Genomic DNA, 22,057 nt, shown 5'->3' on the forward strand with positions numbered 1-22,057 from the left:
ACGCCTACAGGAATTACATGACATGTTTTAAAATGTTTTATTTTTAGCATTCTTTTCACAGTAATTCCAAATGCTACATTTATAAATGTCATAAAAATCTATAGATACAAACATATACACATATTAGTTCCTAAATTAAATTCAATACACCCTCTTCCACAGCTAAGGGGGAAAAGGTGTCTTCCAAACCTGTCATCCAACAGCTACAACACCAGAGAAAATGCTAAAGAACAGGATGTGTGGAAAATGGATCCCTGGTGTACTGGCCCTAGGAAAATGGTACAGATGCTACGTAAAATAGTATAGAGGTTCCTTGAAAAATTAAAAATGTGACCACCATATGATCCAGGAGTCTCACTCCTGAGTATAACTAAAATCAGGATCACGAAGGGATGTCTGCACTCCTCTATCCACTGCTACACTACTCACAAAGCTGAGAGGTGGAAACAACCTAATAATGTCCACGAGATGAATGGCCAGATAAAGAAAACCTGGCAGACAGATGAACAAATACCACTCAGTCTTATAAATAGGAAGTCCTGACATTTGCTACAGTAGAGATGAACTTGACCGGCATTATGCTAAGTGAAATAAACCACACACAGGACAGCTAATCCTACATGATCCCACTTAGACGAAGCATCTAAAATAGTCAAACTCATAGAAACAGACAGTGGAATGGGAGTTGTCAGAGGCTGGGCAGAGGGGAAAATGCAGAACTGCTGTTCAGTAGGTAAAGTTTCAATGACAGGAGATGAGTGAGTCACTGCTAAAACACTGCTCAGTGACAAGATCCAAGTCCAGACATCCTTGTGGCAATGAACAAGACTGAATAAACGCTGTATTTTTCATGGAGCTGTCAAGGAATAACCACAGAATCATTCTTTTTTCTCTTGGGACATGGCATTTGATTTAAACAGTTACATGGCCCAGGTGTGAACCTACTCTATGGTTAATATAAATATGCTTACTTGAACTGCATGAAGAGACAAGTCCTTCAAATCTCATCTCTTTCAGTATTTATCGTAGTCTTGCAGTTAACTGCCTATGAGATTCTTCCTCCCTCCCTGGGCCTGCCCATAGCCCTAGTGATACAATGAGAGCTGACCCAGAGCAAATCTCAATGTCGGATAAACAAGGAAGGAAGAACATCTCACCTCACATTCTTGTTCTCTGGCTGAACAGGACTCGCTGTCCCCTTCTGTGTCCGTCTCAGAGTCATCTCCCAAGCTAATTACACAAGTATACGGACAAGGTTCCTGCTGGGGTTCTGAAACATAATCATCGTTTCCAATTTCCAAATTGCTCGAACAGGCTTCGGTACTCAGAGTACTTATAAAAGGGCAGTTGACAGAACTCAGTGTTGTGAAAGTCCTCTGACCTGGTTCTGGGCTCTCACTGATCCTGATCCCTAACCAGGGACACTCAGACCGCTTCTGTGAGTAGCTCTGTTCTGAGCCATCCTTGGCCACGGCAGGTGATAACTGAGCTTGGCAAGGAGAGTCCGTGCTACAAATGTCACTCCAGAAGCCCTTCGCTAGGTGTTCCGCCACTTCTCGTTCTACACTGCTCCGGTCGCCAGAGGCAAGGCTACTATCTTCCCTGGGACCTGAGTCAGATTTCAGATGTAAATCTTGACTTTCACCAAACGTTTTCTCATCTTGAATGTCTGTACCCGACAAAGGCTTTTCTGTTATCACCGCTGTGTTCTGCATATTGGCAAAATTCAAGTCACCATATTGGTCATATGTTAAAAGAGACAGAGAATAGAGTCCGTGAGGGTCTGTGGAAGAACCGTAGGGGAAAGGAGTCTCTTCTGTTTTTTCAGTTGGGCACTGAGAAACAGGATCTTTCTTCTTTGTTTCTTCAGGGTCCATTGTCAATTTACTTTCTTCACATTTTAAAGCCACCTGCAAATCCACACACTCCAGGGCCCCTCCTGGGCACTCGCTTTCGGGGGTCTCATTTGGCTGCAGAGAAGTACGAGCGTCTTTGACACTGGATTCCACAGTGCGGACTCTGTCAGTTCCAAATGCTTTTTGGAATTTTCTATATTTGGGGCATAAAGATGGCAAAGTTAAAGCAGCGTCCTTTTCGAAGCACATGGACTCGCAGGTTTGACTGGCACTGTCTTGCAGAGGAGGTGATACTTTTGCATTTCCTGGAGAAACGCAGAGTTTATATTGAGGAGTCTGAACATTTTTATTTTCCAGAAATTCCTTCACTTCATCAATTTCTAGATCCCTCTTGTCCAAAAGTGAAAATTTAAGGTCTGTCTTTTGACAGTGTGATGGAAAGCACTTTTTTCTCGACCATTCTGGCTGGTTTGCAGTAGACTCCAAAAACTTAAATTTGAGAAACTGAAAGCAGGATTCCTCAATATTATGTACACTTAAAAATTCCACACACTTGCACACTTCATCCACATTGTCTTTACTTAAAATCAGTTTAGCAGTGTATGCAAACTGAATTAAAGGTTCAAATCCTTTAACGGTCACCTGTTGATATACAAAATAAAAACAAATGCATCATTTAAAAGCTTTCTGGTAGGTAAAAAGGAAAGAAGAATAGAAAGATGTAAAACTTATTTGTGATAATTACAAAACAGGAATTTTAATTTGATAAGAAAATATTCTTCCAGGCATTGTAAAACAAAGGGAGACCAGATAGCTTATCACACCCTGTTGGCTGAAACCCTCCATTCACAGAGTCCACTCTTGATTGCACATGGATTATGATTTGCTCAGATGAAGAAAAGACATGAGACATTACCACAATCTTCCCATGTCAGCAGAAATTAATCATCTATGGAATAGAGCAGGACAGTCACCACTTGCCACATATACAGTGAGCGCCAGGGGTCTGTTACCAGCCCAGCTCAACCACTCCGACTGCTATAAAGTACAGAAGTTCCCTTTTTAAGTATTAAAAGACAATACACATGAAGCACTTACAAAGAAGTCGTGACCCAGGTGAACGCGTAGTAAATGGCAACTATTATAACTTTCACTAATGCCAAAAATTTCTAAAAAGAAAATATTAAGGTACAGGTTTTAAAAATTGATCTAAGTGAAGTTTCAAAAATCATGCCTCGGTACTATTTCAGCAAAAATTCATGGACCCTAGGTAACAAAATCTTTAAGCAGAAATTTGCCCATTTACACTAAACCTGCTTCTGCAGGCTGAGGGATAGATGGAGCCGTCAGAAGCCTCAGAGGGGGTTAAATCACAAAACCCATTCACTGAGTTCCCATAAGACTGATAGAGATATTTTTAGTGTAATGATCTTAAAAACATGCTCAGCTATGAGTATTTAACTTTAATGGCTAAAATAAAAAAAAGTGATACCACCAACTGCTGGTGAAAACACAATAGCTGATCACTCCCACGTCAGCAGTGGGAGCATCGAATAGTACGGCCACATTGAAAAACAGTTTGGTCGTTTCTTATAAAACTAAACAGGCAGCTACATTTGCCTCAGCAATTGCTCTCTTGGTCCTTTATACAAGAAAAACAAAACACAGGGCAATGCCTGTGCCTCAGTGGGTAGGGTGTCTACCCCATATCATATGCTGAGGGTGGCAGGTTTAAACCTGGCCTCGGCCAAACTGCAACAACAAAAAAACAGCCGGGCATTGTGGCAGGTGCCTGTAGTCCCAGCTACTCAGGGGGCTGAGGCAAGAGAATGGCCTAAGCCCAAGAGCTGGAGGTTGCTGTGAGCTATGACGCCAGGGCCCTTGCTACCAAGGGAAACAAAGTGAGACACTGTCTCTAAAAAAATAAAAAAGAAAGAAAGAAAGAAAAACAAAACACTTATGTTTACACACAAACCTGCAGACAAATGTGCACAGCAACTGTATTTGTAATAGCCCCAAACTAGACTTAGCCTGGTTTTCTTCATAGGTGAAAAGTTCTTTTTAAAAACCAACTGGCACTCTGAAATATACTTAGCAATAAGTAGAAACAAACTATTGATGCACACAACTTGGATAATCTCAACAAAGTGGAAAAAAGTCAACCCCAAAAGGTCACATACTATAATTCCACTAATACAGTATTTTTTGAAATGGCAAAACTTTACAAAAGGAGACAGCTTAATGGCTGCCAGAATTAGAGATGAGGGAAGTGTGAGGGGCTGAAGGGCTGAAGGGTGGGAGGGATGGTTATAACAGGGAAGAAGGGGTGTTGGATACTCAGTAGCTTCACTGTTGACAGATACACAGACCTTCATAGCTAACAAGATGCAATTTATACATACTCAGATTAGTACAGGAGTTTTCAACCACTGTGCAGCCACACTGGTGTGCTGTGAGAGGTTCTGAGGTATGCCTTGAAAATTTTTAAAGATCAGTAATTAAATTATTTTTGAAAGAAGTTCAAAGCACAATAAGTAATTGGGTTTTTTCTATTTTCTCTTTTCTTTGATCAACATGATTTAAACGTGCTGTGGAAGGAAGTTTAACTATAGGTTCTAATGTGCCGTGAGATAAAACAGGTTGAACACACTAGATTAGTACAAATAAAACTGGAGCACTGAATACATGGGTGGATCCTATCCACGTCAATACCATGGTTGTAATATTATGCTGTGATTCTGCAAAATGTTACTACTATTGGGAGACACTGGGCAAAGTACAAAAGGGAACTTTCCACATTATTTCTTACAGCTGGATATAAATTTACAATTATCTCAAATTCTGCTTTACTTAAGAAAGTCTTGTGAAATAATTTGAAAATATGAATGATAAATATATTTCCATTATAATACGCATTTTTCCTTCTTTGAATCAATGCTATGCTATGCTATAGGTTGGCCTTTTTGTCCCATTTTCTTGATATTGCACTCTTCACTCTGACTTCTGCCACAGAAATGACAATCTATCTGTTCTCAAAACCACAGCTACAATTTCATAGCAGTTTGCATAGCCAGCAACAAGCTAAACTACAGTTTACCTGTACCCAACAGGGAACAGCCTATACAGCCCAATCGTCATACACAGAGAAGTTCTAGGTACTCCACATTCCTCTTACCAACCTCTGTGTCCCAGCACCAAATGCTAGATGCTCTGCTACCACTGACTAAAGGCAGCAAGCCGTCTTAGTGAGAATCGGGTGACCACCAGGCCTCCACCCTAAGGAGGTCTCTTTGAGGCAGGACATTAACAAAGACAAACATTTATGAGCTTGACTCTACAACATGCTGGGGGAAAGTACATAAAACTAAGTCTCTATAAATAAGATACAAACCATTTTTTTTCCTATCAATACATAAAGACAATCTCAAGAAAACAGAAAGAGAAAAGACAGAATACTTAGGGAGCATCTTCTTTTCATGGGGACTGTCTTGGAGAAATGGACATGTTACAGAGCCCTAGGTATAGCTGGTGAATACAGGAAAAGGCCCATAGGGAGAGAATGTGACACTGCCTGGCCTCTCTAAGCTGTGACTTGTCCACATGTCTATAATTCACTATGTGTGCCCGGATTTATTTTATCAAAAATAACGTAAGTGGGTCAAGTTATTCAATTGTTCAATAAACACTGTTAACTAACATCTCAAGTTAATGATTTCACATGAAAAAAAAGCTGAAGAAATGGTTTGCTGCAGAACCTGCAAAATGTCTTGACCTCTTGACAAGGACACGGTACTTTATTTTTAACTTTATAATCCATAAGAAACTTAAGAAAAATTAAATTAAAATCACCAGGAGCACACTCTCTCACCTCTTCCGGCAGGGTGATGTTGAGCTCCGCGTCAGCCTGGCCCACGACTCTCGAGTGGAAGTAGCTGCTGCATGCCGCCAGCACTGAACGGTGGGCGCGGAACCGGTGGCCCTCCACGAAGACGGTCACGTCGCACAGCACGTCCTTCTTCCTCTGATCGTTGAGGCTGAGCAAGACGTTGGTGCTGTGCACGGAAGACTCGTAGGCAAAAACCGAGTTCTCACTCACAGACATTCTGTGTAAGAAATGGTGTCCAGGGAAGTTCAGCGGAAAGCATGCTTCTAATTGTCATCAACCTGCAAACACACAGGCAATATTTCATTTAAATAAAAACATGTTCTGAAATGTTTTTAAAAATGCCAGATTGTGAAACATAAATTAAAATACATACTCATTGCTGAAACAAAAATGAAAATAAAAACCTCCAGACAAACAACCTAGAAATATTTATTGACTTTACCATACCAAACAGGCTCCCGATAGCAGTATTTCTAACGAATTTTAGGGCAAGTTTCTTGGAGTGAGGGAGGGAAGAACTTTCTGACCCAAGGATTTTACGGCTCTGTGAAAGTGAGACATCTCACAGTGAGAGGACATCCTGTGAGCAAACTGACGTCTGGGGTGGGGGCATCTAAACCCTGCCACTTCAAGACAGTGTAGGGGGGGCCCAGAGGTCACAGGGGCATCTAAACCCTGCCTCTTTAAGACAGTGTAGGGGGGGCCCAGAGGTCATAGGGGCATCTAAACCCTGCCTCTTTAAGACAGTGTAGGGAGGGCCCAGAGGTCACAGGGGCATCTAAACCCTGCCGCTTTAAGACAGTGTAGGGGGTGCCCAGAGATCACAGGGGCATCAAAACCCTGCCGCTTTAAGAAAGTGTAGGGGAGGCCCAGAGGTCACACTTTAGGATGAGACTCAACAGTAGGACAGGCCTGCAGCATTCCACTTTCTCTCAGTCCCATCCCTCAACATTTGACAGTGAGTGAGCTTAGTGCTTATAACAAAGGGCACCTTCTAAAAGGTAAAGCTCCTCAAGGAAGAAAATGACTCAAATTTGTCAGGCCAGATCTTGGCAATTAGTCTTTTTATACATTATCTTACTTTATACTACAAACACAGGCAACAAGCAAACTACCTCCTCCCTAGAAACTTTTGGTTTTCCCAATATGTTAAAACATAAGAGATAGTTATTTAAAGTTCATATTTTTTAAAACACATACTAATATGTCCCCAAACCTTGTTTGACCCCATATACACTTTTGCCAAAAAAATTAAAATAAAATAAGGCAGTGCCTGAGGCTCAAAGGAGTAGGGCATCAGCCCCATATATCAGAGGTGAGGGGTGCAAACCCGGCCGAGGCCAGAAACTACAAAAATAAAATAAAAAGGGTACCACCAAAATATGTACAACACTATCCATAGTCTTCAGGTATGTATAACTATTCTGATATGTATGTTCTGAAACACAGAGAAGTAGAAAGTAGTAAGTTAAAAGAGAAGTTCTATTGCTAATAGTTTCTTCCAGCTCCCCAGGCCTGTAGTGAGCAGCCCTAGGTGTGTGGATCCGCTGTGACCACCACACTGACAGAGGATGATGAGCTCCTCGGGGCATCATCTCTGCACATTCCCTTCTGTTCTTCCAACACCTTACTCAATGCACAAACCAGGGGAGGCCTTCAAACTTCAGCAAATGAATAAGAATTACTATTTTCAGATTTGTACCCCCTCAGACAAAAACAAAAGGAGAAACAGGTTACTGAAGCTCAGGCAGACCAGGCCCAGATCACTGGTGAATTCCAACTCCAAGATAGGCTTGGTTTCAAATCCATGAAATGCATCCAAAAATTCTCTGCTACTTAGTGTTTATTGTTAAAGTCCTCAACATAACTGAAATGTTAAAAAAAACAGTCAAGGAAGATACAATCTCTCATCATGTGGTTAAAATTTAACGAAGGTTAAGTATCACAATTAATCATTTACTGATTCAGCATACCACATGAAATCACTGGTGACTTCAGAATTGAAACTAGAACTAATTCAATTTGGGGGCTATGCCCATATAAAAGACTAATTTAACAACTGTATGAATATTTTAGTTACCAAAACAAAGAATTCATGTTAGGGATAATAGGGAAAGCCATCATTCAAAGAAATATGTATCTTCTAAAGATGTTACCACACAGACAAACTGCCCTCTTCTTTGCCCAAGACTGAACACCTTGTCCAGAGCACACTGGACCCGCCAGCCAAGCCAGCCTCCACAGCTGACCATCTGCCCTCCTATGTACCTGCACCTAAGACTCCAGCCTTCTTATTCTTTCCTGGTATCTGGCTTGCAAACCCCTGAAACTATCCCATTCTTATTCTTATATCTCATCATTTTGCAGAACACAGCACACCAAGCAAAACAAAAGCTGAAAAGGCATGTAGACTGGCATCACTGTCTACTTACAGCACCAATCTCGGGATCTCAACACTACTTATCGATTCTTTTGTATATCCCTGCCTCCTGCTCTCCGTAAGATTTCCAACTTGCCACCTTTCTCCTCAATCAGCATCTCTCCCAACAGACCACCATAACTGTGGACCAACCTCAAAAAAAAAAAAAAAATCCCTCCTCCTGCCTCCACCAGGTTCCCTCTTCTTTCAGAACAATTCTCTTGATCCCATACCATCCTCACGTCTCTGGGATCCAATACTTTCTCTCATATATACTCAGCGTCTCCCTCCAGACTGGCTCCTTCCCACAGTTTCTGTTCATAAACATGTTTAATTCTTTCCAGAGTCTTTTAAAAAAAAAAAAATCAACCACATCATTTCTTGGCCTTTTTGCTAAGCTTAAGTGTCTAAAAAAAACAATCACTAACAGTACATATTACTAAGCTCTAATTCTGCCCCAAGTACTGAGCTAAGTGCTAGATAAAGTTTATCTCACTTACTCCTCACAAAACCCTATGATGTTCTATCCTCCCAATTTTACAGATAAGGAAATCAAGGCTCAATGAGAAGTCTCTTGGCCAACAACAAAACATTGATAAGACCAAGAAGGGGAATTCTTTTTGAGTATTTGTAAGTACTTCACTGTTCTGTCTCCAGTTAGCACTAGCTGAATGCACAGTATAGACCCACAACAGTGATGGAGAAGGCAGCTATTACTAAAAGGTTATGCTTAAGAATGAGAAAATGAACCTCACAAAAAGTCAGAAGCAAAAAGATTTGGGCCTGAGCTTCACAAAGATTAGTACTCTGCACCTTGGACACTGGGACTTCTGTGTCTGATCCTTGAGGTGACTATAGCATGAACAACTTTCACACCTTTACTCCAGAGCTCCTGATAGCCCACCTCTGTGTATCTGTGGCCTGCTGCGTCCCATCCTGCCTCCAGTTGACCCATTACTCATCTCCAGTACAGAGAGAGCCTTTATTTAGGCAGTTTCCAGTAACTTCACCTCAAGGGCTCATGGCCACCTTACAGATTTGCTGCCTTTGGGCAAGATGCCAACCCCAATCTTATCAGCTGCAGCTGGCAGAAGCTAGAGAATCAGGTGGCAAAACAGCCACCAAGGAAGACCCCTCTGAGTGGAGCCAGTCCAAAGTGGACCAAGGGTGGCCCGCACCAGAACTGATGCTATCTGGGGCTCACTCCTGACACCTTGACCAGCAAACTCCTACATTCTCTCAGAATCCCACTGCCTCTCTCTCTTAATGGTGAGGTTCTCTTCTCTTTGTGTGCTGTTCAAATCCAAGCCATCATCAGCTCCTGCCTGGGCAAACGCTGTTTAACCTTTTGTAATGGCTCACAAGTTCACAAAAGTACAAATACAGCATGGCCATAAAGTTTGGGTTACATAAAATTAAAAGTAAAATCAAGTTTTGAATAGTTTATCAGAGTATTTTGCATGTAATACAGATATTTACTACTCTGTTTAAATTATAAAAAGAATGCCAGCTGTGATCCACTTAATTTCAAGACCCACTAATGGCCCATCACTTCAGACACTAAAAACGATAGGGCACAGAGGCTAAGCTCAGGGTTTATAATCTGATACCTCTGGGTTCCAGTCCCGGGTCTGCCACTTCCCAGCTGTACAACCTTGGCCAAGTTGCTTAACCTTGCTGCCTCCAGTTCCCTCATCTATAAAACAGGGATAACAGCACCACACTGGGATGCTGAGGGGTTTATGCGAGATGATGGGAGGGAAGGGGACAGCACAGAATGTGGCCTACAGCAAGCAACTAATAAATATTAACTATTAAGGATGATGATAAAACTGACAAAATCCTTATACCCCTCAAGTCCCTCTTGATTCCCTCTAATTTATTCTCGTATCAAAGTGATTCTTCTCTTGCTAAAAAGCTGTGATGTCTCCCAAATTACTTATGATCACTTCAAAATCTTTAACATGTCCTCAAGACCTCTGAGGTCAGGTTTTCTATCTATTATTCCAGGCTTACCTCAAGCCACTATCTCCCTCTCTCACCACTCTTCAGCCTCCTCTTCTCTCCTTTCCTGCTTGTGAGGCACCAAAGCTCCTACCTCAGGGCCCCTGTGTACGCTGTGCCCACTACCTGGACTTCCACTTTTCAGCTGGCTAACACTTCGTTCTTGGCTTACGTGTCAAAACCTTGCCTCTGCCACAAGCCAAGCATATAACAGAGGCTACTAGAAGTATTTGCTGCTGAATGAACTTGGTTTTTGGTTTTGGTTTTTTTTTTTTGGCTGGGGCTGGGTTTGAACCCACCACCTCTGGTATATGGGGCTGGTGCCCTACTCCTTTGAGCCACAGGCACTGCCACGAACTTGGCATTTTTAACACAAACCCAAACCCAGATCAAGACCTTCTTCCGTACACAGCCCACTAGCTGCCCCAATTTATACGAAAAGCCACTGAGACAGTGTTCAGAGGAAAGTTCCTGAATGGTTTTTCCAGTGCTAAGAGGGGCAGAAGGGAGCCCCTGCTCATCACTCTGAGATCTAGAAAAACACCTGCAGGACAGCTGCCCAAAGAAAAGTTAGAGTCCGCAGCTGAAACACAAGCAATACAATGGACTATGGGAAGGAAGACGCCTGACTCTGGCTCTCATTAGCAGGGGGCACTGTAGACTGCTGTTCTGAACACAAGTTTCCTAATTCTGAAAATAGTGTAAGTGGTCAGAATCCATTTTTACCCAGTAACTTGACTATGTAAGAACAATACCAGATGAGAATGGCACATATCCTTCTAATGTCCAGCAGGCATCTTCTAACATTTCTCAGACCTGAAGAATAAAATGTAACACTCCAGCCTTCCAAATCCAAAATTGGATTAATTTATTAACACCAAATTTTCTGTTATACCTGAACTTTTCCATATTCTTCAAAATACACAGAATATACTAATGTTATAATTCAAAATAAAGGTTTGCTGACCTTAGGAAACTGACAATTCATTCACTAATGCTGATAAAGGGTGAACAGGCATTTTAAAGTTTCCTGTGCCTCAATTTGGAAATAGCTTCTGCTCTCTGTTCAATACACACAATTTAAGTTTTAATACAGTTACCACTAGGTGTTTTTGCTTTCAAAATGATACAGAAAATAAAACAAGATGCTATGCTTTTGTCACATTTTAATAACTTTAAAGATAGCTTACTTTAAAAGAAACTTAAAACCCTAAGGTGAACGAACATCTGATCATAAAGCCAGGTGTATAATTGTTCATACACACGTAACAAATTCATAAGAACTCTGTATGAGGATGAAGTTCCACGTGTTCAAAAGAACTGAAATTTTACTTACCTCAAGCCTCAAAGGACTATGTTGTTTTCAGTCCTCAGTGTATTAGGGCACATATAATAAATAATCTAGTGCACGTGATTCACTTAACTGAAGTTTTTATTTCATTGAACAACGACAACGGTTCTTCCTACCAGGATTTACCTGTGCCACAAGATGACAGGTACCATTAAAATACAAATAAAAAACTACCCTGGCATTCAAGAAGAACACAATTTAGATATGTTCAAATGAAAATGATGCCTCAGGGCGGGTCATTATAATCAATTTACACAGAAATGTGGACATTCCCAAATGGTTAATCTGCAAACAAAAACTACTTTTGGCCACTTTTCACTTAACCATAATTTTCAATTAATGAGAACAGCTACTTCCACATTATTCTTTAGTCAAGGGTTTGTGTACATGGCCAGCTACAGGTAGTGACCTGCAGACATCAGAAATAGACCAACATGGCCAAAGCTGTGACCTGGCTCTGCAGCCTGATCTATCGCCAGAACAGCCTTGCCCTTCTTTCTCGTGGCCAGCGAGGACGGCCACCTCTTCCTTCTTACTGCTGACTGCCCCCACCACACTGCCCGTTACTTCCACCTCACTCAGCTCCACAGCAGAGTCTTTAATGGCTCCAAAGTCAGGTAAATTCCTCTTACCATGACATCTTTCTTAGCTCCAGGCCAAGCTTCAAAATCCCCTAAAACAGTTCCTATTAGAACACACCCAAGACATCCAGTGTTTGAGTGTTCTTCGGAAATTAGGTGAAAGTTGTCTTCAGTTTTTCAAGTGGATGGCAAAGACCCGACAGTATCATGTTTGTACACCTTTAAGTGTCCTTTAAAAGACTTATTTTAAAAATTGTTTAAATTTAAGGTGCCAATGCCCATAAGAAGAATCTTTTTTTAAGCCACAGCTTTTCTGTTTATCACTCCCAATTTTGAAAGAAACTCAACATCAAAAAGTCGATGGGAGTTTATATCAGGACAGTAATTTAACAGCATTCTTTCTAAGGTACTAAGACATGACCCTTGAAAGTCAGAAAGAATAACTCAGTGACCAAGATTTGCTATTTTCTTTAACCCTTTATAGGTTTAAATATCACAACTGTTTAAACATCTGTAGTGAAAATCACATTTTCTAAAGTCATTTCTCTCAGCCTTATGACTAGATAAGGCATACAAATATTTTTAAAAGGCTAAATGAGAATAAAAAACAAAAAGAAGTTTGAACTAAGGTAAATAGCAGAGGTGCTTACAGTAACACCAAAACTGGCGACTAGAAAATACCCTGATAATTTATTTAAAATTATATGTAACAAAAGATGCCACAGCTTTTTGAAAATGGAAAAAAAAACCCTCCAATTTTTGCAGCTCATGATTATTACAACACTATTTGAAGTCCCATACAGGCAAAGTCGTTTTTTTAATTTACTTTTATTATCAATAAATATTATACAGTTAAGTCATGGACCTTTGTTATTTCTACTAAATGTAAAACCGTATTTTAAATTACGAAACTGAGGTTGTGAGTAGAGGAGTTTGAACTGTTATAGAAGTTCAAAGAAGTTGTTTACAGACTCACCTGCTCAGAAACAAAGGTTTTTTACATTCCAAATCAACAAATCTAACTTCGATAATTCTGGGTCAGAAGTTTAGAATAGCTCAGAAGAGAATAAAGGAACAAAGACAAGAAGGAACATGGGAAATCCAACTCCAGAAAAAAAACAAGACTAATGGATTCCACTGTCATACCTCCTCCCTACAAAGAACTTAAGAGACAATGAAGTCTTTATTGCTTCACATATTTGGCAGTTACTAGATTCTTAATAGATCTTTAAATCTTTATGTTATAAAAATGGGAGCTAGCAACTACAGCTGGTGCAAACAAAGCTTATTTACTCCACACATATTTCCTATCTAGCCTTTGTCACTTTTAATCAACTTTGAGTTGTGATTTATATAGAAGGAACTGCATCTACTTAAAAGCACACAATTGAATGAGCTCTAACAATTTTATATGTACATAAAACCACTGCCACCACCACAATCAAGATACAGAAATTTCTATCACTCCTCAAAATTCCACATGCCCCTTTTGGTCCCTCTTCTCCTGCACCTCCGGCTCTAGGTAACCAGCGATTTGCTTTACATCACCACAGATTACTGTGCATCTTCTTTTTATGTAACTGGAATCAAACATTATGTACTCATTTTGGGTTTCTTTCCCCCAACTTAATGATCTTGAGATTCACTCTCGTTGTTGTGTAAGTCTGTTCCTTTTTATTACTAGATACTATTCCATTGTATGGACATGCCACAGTTTATCCATTTGACCATGATGGAGTAGTGACATAAAAACTGCATTGTTTTCAGTTTGAGATTATAATAAACTCTCAATAAACATTTGCATGGACATATTTCCATACCTTACTGGAGTTTTAATTTGCATTTCCTGGTAAATAATGGTGTTGAACATATCAATATGTGCTTCTGCAGCCCTTTATATATGTTCTTTTGTGAAATGTCTGTTTAATTCATCTGGGTTTTTTTATTCCTATGGTTGAATTATAAGAGATAACAGAATTTTGGTTAAGATGGCAATGAAACTATGTATCAGTCTGGGGAGAACTAACATTTAAAAAATTGAGTCCTCCAGTACATGAACAAGCATCTCTTCCGTTTACTAGAGTCATCTTTAATTTCTCTCAGGATCATTATGATCTTTTTAGTAAAGAGGGCTTACACAACTTTTGTATATTTATTCCTTAGTATACTGTGAGGTTTTTTTAAATTTTTGAGTAACTATAGAGTTGGTTCTTAAAAGTCATTCTGGTTTTTGCTTCTATTATGTAAACACAATTTTTTTTTTAAACATTAACCATGAATTCTGCACCTTCCTTAATTTGCTTACAAGTTCTGACATCTGCTCTGTGGAGGCCTTAGGATTCCCTACGTACACAACCAGGTGGTCTGCACAGAGACAGCTGTACTTCTTTCCCGTCTTTATGCTTCCTGGTTCTTGTCCTTCCCTTACTGCAAATGAGAATGGTGACGCTGGCTGTCCTCATCTTACTCTCTTACATACAAGTCAAGGGTTCAGAAGTCCACCATTAAAGATGAGGTCAACTGTGGACTTTCTGAGATGAGCAACTAATAGACAGAGAGGGAGGTGCAACACTAATTTTCTCAGTCAACTTAAGGCTCCTGTAAGAAACCCAAATGGAAAGAAAAAAAGCAAAAAATTAAAATTCCCCCAAAATTCCCTACAACAGCAAAACTGCCCAACTCACTCAGCCTCCCCCAAGGTATGGCTACACCTTTTTCTAAAAGTTTACACCTCAGGTATCCTCCTAAGATCTCATAATCAGGGTCTAGAGATGACGAAGACCGGGGGCTATTATCAAAGAGCACACGAAAGGACTTAAAGACTCTATCAGAGCCTCATTAACATAACAGCGAGCTGCTCTGCAGGTAACTACAAATGGACAACACAAATAGCAGTTTACAAATGGATAACTCCCCTGCCAGTGGAAAGTTACTTCACATGTCTGGGATGATGTAAAGTTTCTGGCAAACTAGGAACAAGAATCGTATTTTTTTACTGTAAAGTTCAAATGAAATAACACATATAATCTTCTTAGGGCATTGCCTGGCACATGATGCTGCTCAATAATCATTACCTAAGTATTTGAATTTGATGCTAGAAATGTTTTCTGAGTAGCACAGGATGATACTAGAACTGTAAGCAAAGAGGTGTGAGAGCATGTTACTTAGCTCACTGCTCAGTGTCAGCGCAGAGACAACAACAACCACTGCTAACTGATTTTCAACTTTCAGAACTGACAAATGATAGAAGACTTAATGATGGTCACAGAACAGAATTTAAATATTATTAACTCTGGCAAAATAAAAGTGACTGGGAGTTGAAATCAGAAAATGGGAAAGTTTTATTACTGCACAAGGTATAATGTTCAGACTCAAGAGATGACCACCTCAGATTAATGAGACTAAAAAAAAACCATAAAAACACATTTAGAACTTTCAAGTGACCAAGAGCAGAAGTGGAATAATATAGGTGGGGGGATGGTGGAAGTAAACAAAATCATCATCCAGGGTAACAAGAAATCTACAGATAATGTCTAAGGCTAATAAACTGAAATATAAACATCTTAGACAGAAGTGGCCACCAAAAAAAATTAAATAGCAGAAACAAGTAAAGATCATACACATCCATGAATGAGAATGAGGGGTAAGGTGAGGCACAACAGGTAAGAGTCTCTGCATGTTTTTGAAAAGCCAGGAATATGTATTACTTTGACCAAAAGCTTAAACTTAAAATATGCTTATCTAGATAGTAAAAAAAGCAATGAAACTTAATTAAATCTAAACGGTTAATAACTTGGATTTGAGTCCTAAAGCAACTTTTTAAGGATTCTCCAAATAAAAAGGCAAAAATCAATCCTGAATTAAAATGTTAGATTTTGATAAAACTAAGAGATAGAGAAGGTAGATACAGTAGATACATATACAGTAGAATATCTTGTTTGGAAACAGTATTACAGACACTATTTTATATTTGATACTGACAGATGCCAATTTAAACAGGTTCTTCAAAACTCTAAGAGTATCCTCTAGAGCAGAGTTTTTCAACCTTTTTTATCTCATGGCACACTTGAACCTGTAGTTAAAATTCCATGACACATTTAAATTATGTTGATCAAAAAAAAAGAGTAAAAAAAAGAATATACTTTACTTGTGCTTTGAATTTCTTTTGAAATAATTTAATTAATGATCTTTAAAAATTTTCAAGGCACACCTAAGATCCTTTCATACCAGTTGAAAATTACTGTTCTAGAAAAACGAGCTCTCAAACTGCCAAACCACTATAGCACTGATTCCATCTTATAGGATCTGATGAAATCTATTCAATTTCTATGAAGAAAATCACTCACATAATAAAATTTTGTGTATAACTGACGAATAAAATTAAAAGCTGGCAGCGCCTATGGCTCAAATGAGTTGGGCACCAGCCCCATATGCCAGAGCAGTGGGTTCAAACCCAGCTCTGGCCAAAAAAACTGCAAAAAAAAGAAAAGAAAAGAAAAAGAAAACAAAAAAACTGACAAACTTCTACAACGTCTCACCAAGAAAAAATGAATACACAGGAGTCCTATCATACAAAACATACCATAATGAAGTCCCTCTTAAAATAAAATGTCTTGACTCTCCCTACACCCTTCCAGCTATATGTAATTCTCTGCTTCTCTTTAGAGCAGAACTCCCAAAAGAACCATTCATACTCACACTGTCACCACTTCCCTTTACTCCCAATTTCACCTGAGCCCACTGAAATCGGGCCTTTCCCTCTCTATTCTATGGAAACCATTTCATGAAGCCCAATGTCCTTCAAACTGCCAAAGAGCAAATTTCTGGTCTTCTTAAACACGGCATCTCACCAAGGTTCAGCAGGTTGCTCATTCCCTCCCTGAACTCTGTCTTCACTTGGCTTCCAGGACGTCACAATCCTCTGCTTTCCCACCTACCTCACTAGAAGCCACTTACTAATTTTCTTTGATAAACCCTCCTCCAAACCTCTAAATCCTGGAGCACCCAGGGCTTAGTCCTCAGACTGTTGCACACGCCCCCTGGACCCACAGCTGGGACACAGTCACATGGACTGGCTGGATACTCTCATATTTATATTTCACCTCATCTCCACTTCTCTCTTCAAGTTCCTACTCACGTATCCAACTGCATATTCAAATCACTGCCTAACAGGCAGCTTACCTCCGAAATGTCCAGAAAGTCTGGCTGCCACTACAGCTTATTAGGATGAATAGCAAAAGACTGACAATGCTTAGATCTAGGTAATTTTTATTTTTTTGTTGTTGTTTCTGCATTCTAATTCTTAACCATAAATTCACAGTACTTTATAACCAGAAAACTATTAGAATAACTAACTATGAACAAAAAAGTGTCCTGGTTAAAAACGTAGCTCCCATTTACTTCTATTGTCTTGAGGCCTCCCACAGAATACCAATTACTTTTTCCCCTTTTATAACAGATAGTACTTCCCCCAGTCATCAGCAGATACTCACTTGTTATATATGGTAAATTCATGGGAAATTTTAAAACCCAACAGTCTCTTCACAGCAATTATTAAAGAATAAATAAAATTTTATAGAAACTCTAAAAGATGATGATGTTAGAAAAAAAGGATCCTACTCCGGGAAAAGAAGAGGAAAAGACCCATTGAGTTAGGTTCAGCCACGTGGATAAAGACAAACGCACCTCTGAGACGGGAGTTCACAGCTTAACCAGGCTCCTGGCCTACTTGTCTCAAAGCCCTTTGAAAAGTGTGAAGTGCTAAAGAAACACACAGAATTATGAAAGACAAAAGGAATCAAGTTTTAATTTAGGTTACTGTAACAGTACCAGCAGCACTGGGATATATAATTAAGACTCTACTGACACTATCGACTATATGATCTTCTAAGGTAGCTGACTGAACACTGACTATAACACTAAAAATTCAATAAGCCTAATAAGGATTTTAACAAGGTAAAAAGAAAATATTAAAACTGCACAAGTTTGGACCAGGTGCACTGGCTCATGCCTGTAATCCTAGCACTCCAGGAAGCTGAGGCAGGTGGATTGCTTGAGCTCAGGAGTTCAAGACCAGCCTAAGCAAAGCAAGACCTATCTCTACTAAAAGTAGAAAAACTAGCTGGGTGTTAGGGCAGGTGCCTGCAGGCCCAGCTATCAGGAGGCTGAGAGAAGAGGATCTCTTGAGCCTAAGTGACTGAGGTTGCTGTGAGCTATGGTGCCATGGCTCTGTACCCCAGGGTGACAGAGACTGTCTCAAAATAATAATAATAATAAACTGCACAAGTTTGCCCAAGATAACTGCTAATTTCACAGAGCTAAGAATTTCTAATTAAAAGAGCACATTCATTTAAGATGACCCACTTCTGCTACAGACGGGAAAACTAAAGCCCTGAGAGAGCCCGTAACAAAGATTAAAAAGGTCTCTGCTTCCAAGTCCAAATACTGTATTTCAATTAATGTCACATGACCTAAGTCACGTGTGGGAGAGGGGTGGGTACAAGTGAGGAAGGACGGGACAGCAAGTAGAGGGAAATGCCTCAAGGATCCTGTGTGTCATTAGAATGAACACTTCAGACAAACAGATTAAGTGGGCATTTAGGAACAGCAAAATTTCCCCTAATTTTTCTCCATTTGGTAAATTAATGTCTAATTAACACTTTTTGGATTGCATAACCAATCTCAAATATCATTAAAAAGGAACCTGACAATAAAGTACATGGAAATTTCAATAAAAGTTGCTTAAACACAGAGTATTAAGTATCTAGGTCCTACATCTCTAATAAAATATTAAAGATCCCTCATGTGCCAATCTGTTTTCAAATTGTAAAAATTATTTCCAACTGCCTAGAGGAGGTAAAAGCCTTAAAACTTGTTGAAGGCCAAAAACTCTCTGTAGGGTTAAGAGTTGACACATAATATGCAAAGAAACTGAAAAGACAAAACAATAAAAAAAGTACCCTTCAAATTCCCAACCATACACCCACTCATAATAAACTTGTGTCAAAAAGAGATAGGAAGAGTGAAAAGAATGTTAAGTAATGATTTTAATTAAACAAAGCAGAAGTCATAGTACAGCAATTAGTGTATTACAGACTTGACACTCTTTAATTCAAACAGAGTTACTAAATAAAAATGCTTTATTTAAAAATAACCCAGTCCACTAAGCCCAACTGCCAACATAAAGCACAGTATCTCAATGTACATGGCTGCAACTAAAAATTAAGACCATTTTTTAGTATTTATCTTGAGAGTCAAAATAATCTTTCCTAAAATGGAGATTTCCAAGCTACAGAATTTCCACCAAAGTCATCAAAACTATTTTTTATTATATAACAATCACAAGATTCAGTCAAATAAGTAATAATTTGGGGTTCATAAATAAATCTAAAACTCCATTCAAATCTTATTTGAGAAGGTAAATATTACTGCATTTTATCAAAACAACAGTTATTTTGGCAGTATTACAGGTCTTTGCAAATACCATCCAAAAAACTATACCACTTCAGAAGCCTACACTGGCCACTGCACTAAAGCATAGTCTATTAGTTACTCTCAATAGAAACAACTGTCAGGAATCCTACCTTGTAACATTCAAGTGTTTTTGTATTCCATTATTTGTTTGCCTTTCATATAGTACCAACACCTGGGATTGAGAAGGATAAAGAATAAAACATAAAAGCTCCTTGTCTGGTGGCCATAGTTAATAATGTACACAGTAGCCACCCTTATCTCAGGGATACATTCCAAAACCCTCCAGTGGATCCCTCAAACTGCAGATTATAATGAACTCTACACAAACTATTTTTTCCTCTACATACATACCTATGATAAAGTTTAATTTAGAAATTAGGCACAGTAAGAGAGTAATAATAAACAATAAAATAGAACAATTATAACAATGTACTGGAATTAAAGTAAAGTGAATGCTCAAAATATCCAGTATATATGATATTTTCAGACTCTGAACATAGATAACTGAAATGAAACTGCAGAAAGTGAAACTGTGGGTAAGAGGACTGCTACTGTATCTCACAATTGCTAAGAGAGTAGATTTAAAGGTTCTCACCACAAAAATAAATGAATAAATAAATAAATAAGGTGACAGATATGTTAATTGGCTTGGTTTAATCTTTCTACAATGTATACATACAGCAAAACATCACATTGTATCCCATAAATATATACAATTATTATTCGTCAACAAAGTAAATAAATTTGTAAGTGCTTCGAAAGGTTCAGAAGTGCTACAAGAATACTTTATAAATTTAAGGTGGCATTATTCTTGAAGTCTTAAAAGAATAGCAAATAAGATAATCCTAATACAGCTATCCCTCCCAGAGGGAGAATGAATTTGTAGAGAGAGAGGAAATGTTCCGATTTGTGTCCTGATTCAAGAATTCGGGTCCTGGGCCATCTAGCCACTGAGCCTACCATTCTACTGGAGCCAGGCCAGCCTCATCACTCAGCATGAGCCATAGGCATGACAGATGGGGGGTGTGCCCTGCAGAGTGAGAGAGAGAAGAGACTTCTATGTACAAACAGAAACTACAAGACATAATTATATCTTCTCCTCTACCTGAAAGCATTAAAAGAATGACAAAGAACTTTTGAAACATTTAGAGTACTAAATATATTCCTTCTCCATATAAAATTTCTGGCATAATAGGTAATTTCAATTTTTAAATAAAGCATTTATTTGATCTGATTGTAAAAGTACTACTTGGTTATAATAGAAATTATAATAACAAAGTAGAAGAAAAAAAAAAGTCACCTAAAATTCCAAATCCATTTTCCAAATTCTAAGCACGTTTTCTTTTTTCTCTTCAGAAGTATGGGCCAGTGTGTACCCACCCAGCACCATTCACCCGCACTCTTCAGAAGTATGGGCCAGTGTGTACCCACCCAGCACCATTCACCCGCACTCCCTAACCAAACCCTGACTGTGTTCACATATCTACTCTCCATCTGAGGCCGTGTCTTTCTGGGGAAGCAAACCCAGTCCCAGCCCAAGATGAATCACAATCCATTCTGGTCAATCACAGCGCTGCCACTTCCCTTGACATTAACTGATTTAGGTATAGGTTCGTCAGCAATGTTGACCCCCAGAGAAGAAAGGAATAGGGTAGCATCTACTGTGAGGCTTCTGGGAAAAGCTTTTCTGACAGTGACATCCCAGAAAATTTAAAAAAAAAAAGCATCTCTTCTTCCAGGAAACTTAGTCATATTTTCTTGTGACATTTGCACTGGTACCAGCAGCCACCTTGCAAACGTAAGAGGAACCAGCCAAGGACAAAACAAGGATGTTGCTTGCATTCGTCAACCTTTTCCCACTGACCAAAGTTTTAAACACACACAAAAAAACCTTCCTGACCCAGCATTCTCCTGCTAAAATCTATTACTCTCTACTTAGTCTTCTGCGCAGCTAAGCTTCTCAAAATTGAGTTGAAACAAAGTGTTTCCTCCACTAACCTACGTATTCACATTCCTAAGCCTTTCTGAACTTCCCAAAACTTAGGCTTCTAATAGTCAACGGCTTTTATATGTTGCTACTGCAATGATTAACACATGCTACAGTAACAGTTCAGTAGACTGTCAGTCTTCCGTACTGTCAGTACCTAGAAAAGTTTCTAGCATATAAAAGCATAAACATTGGTTCATGAGTTAATTGTAAACCCAACACTTACCAGGTAGGAATCCCACAAACGCTGAAATGAATTTAGCTGAACTACTTACTATCTATACACACCAGTTCAGTGAGTATTTGTGCATGTCTGCATTGAAAGATAAAACAACAAAGTGTCTTGAAACTAAAAAACACAGTTCACAGTTACTCTTTACTTTTCAGAGATTAGAGAGCTGTTCCAAGTTATCTCACCAAAAGAAAGTAGGGTGTTTCCCCACTGGCATCTGAGAAGAAATGGCAGGACAGAGAACTAAACTGGGAACTAAACTCTTCTG

The 22,057-nt window shown here is 39.2% G+C and overlaps 1 protein-coding gene across 3 annotated transcripts in view; it reads right to left on the reverse strand.

Annotated features, from left to right (window-relative positions):
• The window catches only part of BACH1 (BTB domain and CNC homolog 1), a 28,126-nt gene extending 14,792 nt beyond the window's left edge, over nucleotides 1-13,334 (reverse strand). The window contains exons 1-3 of one of the 3 annotated variants that reach the window (XM_023517452.1): nucleotides 13,074-13,334; nucleotides 5,725-6,020; nucleotides 1,158-2,498 (exon numbers count right to left, since the gene is read on the reverse strand). In XM_023517452.1, the coding sequence (XP_023373220.1) occupies nucleotides 1,158-2,498; nucleotides 5,725-5,958 (1,575 nt within the window). In that variant the 5' untranslated portion in view covers nucleotides 5,959-6,020; nucleotides 13,074-13,334. Of the gene's footprint in view, nucleotides 1-1,157; nucleotides 2,499-5,724; nucleotides 6,031-11,501; nucleotides 11,546-13,073 lie in introns of those variants that run through there. The other 2 variants (XM_023517453.1, XM_023517451.1) reach the window with 2 other exon arrangements.
• Between the last annotated feature and the right edge of the window lie 8,723 nt (nucleotides 13,335-22,057).

The sequence above is a fragment of the Otolemur garnettii genome, unplaced genomic scaffold (assembly GCF_000181295.1).
Source record: "Otolemur garnettii isolate 467f Iridium unplaced genomic scaffold, OtoGar3 scaffold00111, whole genome shotgun sequence".
NCBI classification, from domain to species: Eukaryota; Metazoa; Chordata; class Mammalia; order Primates; family Galagidae; genus Otolemur; species Otolemur garnettii.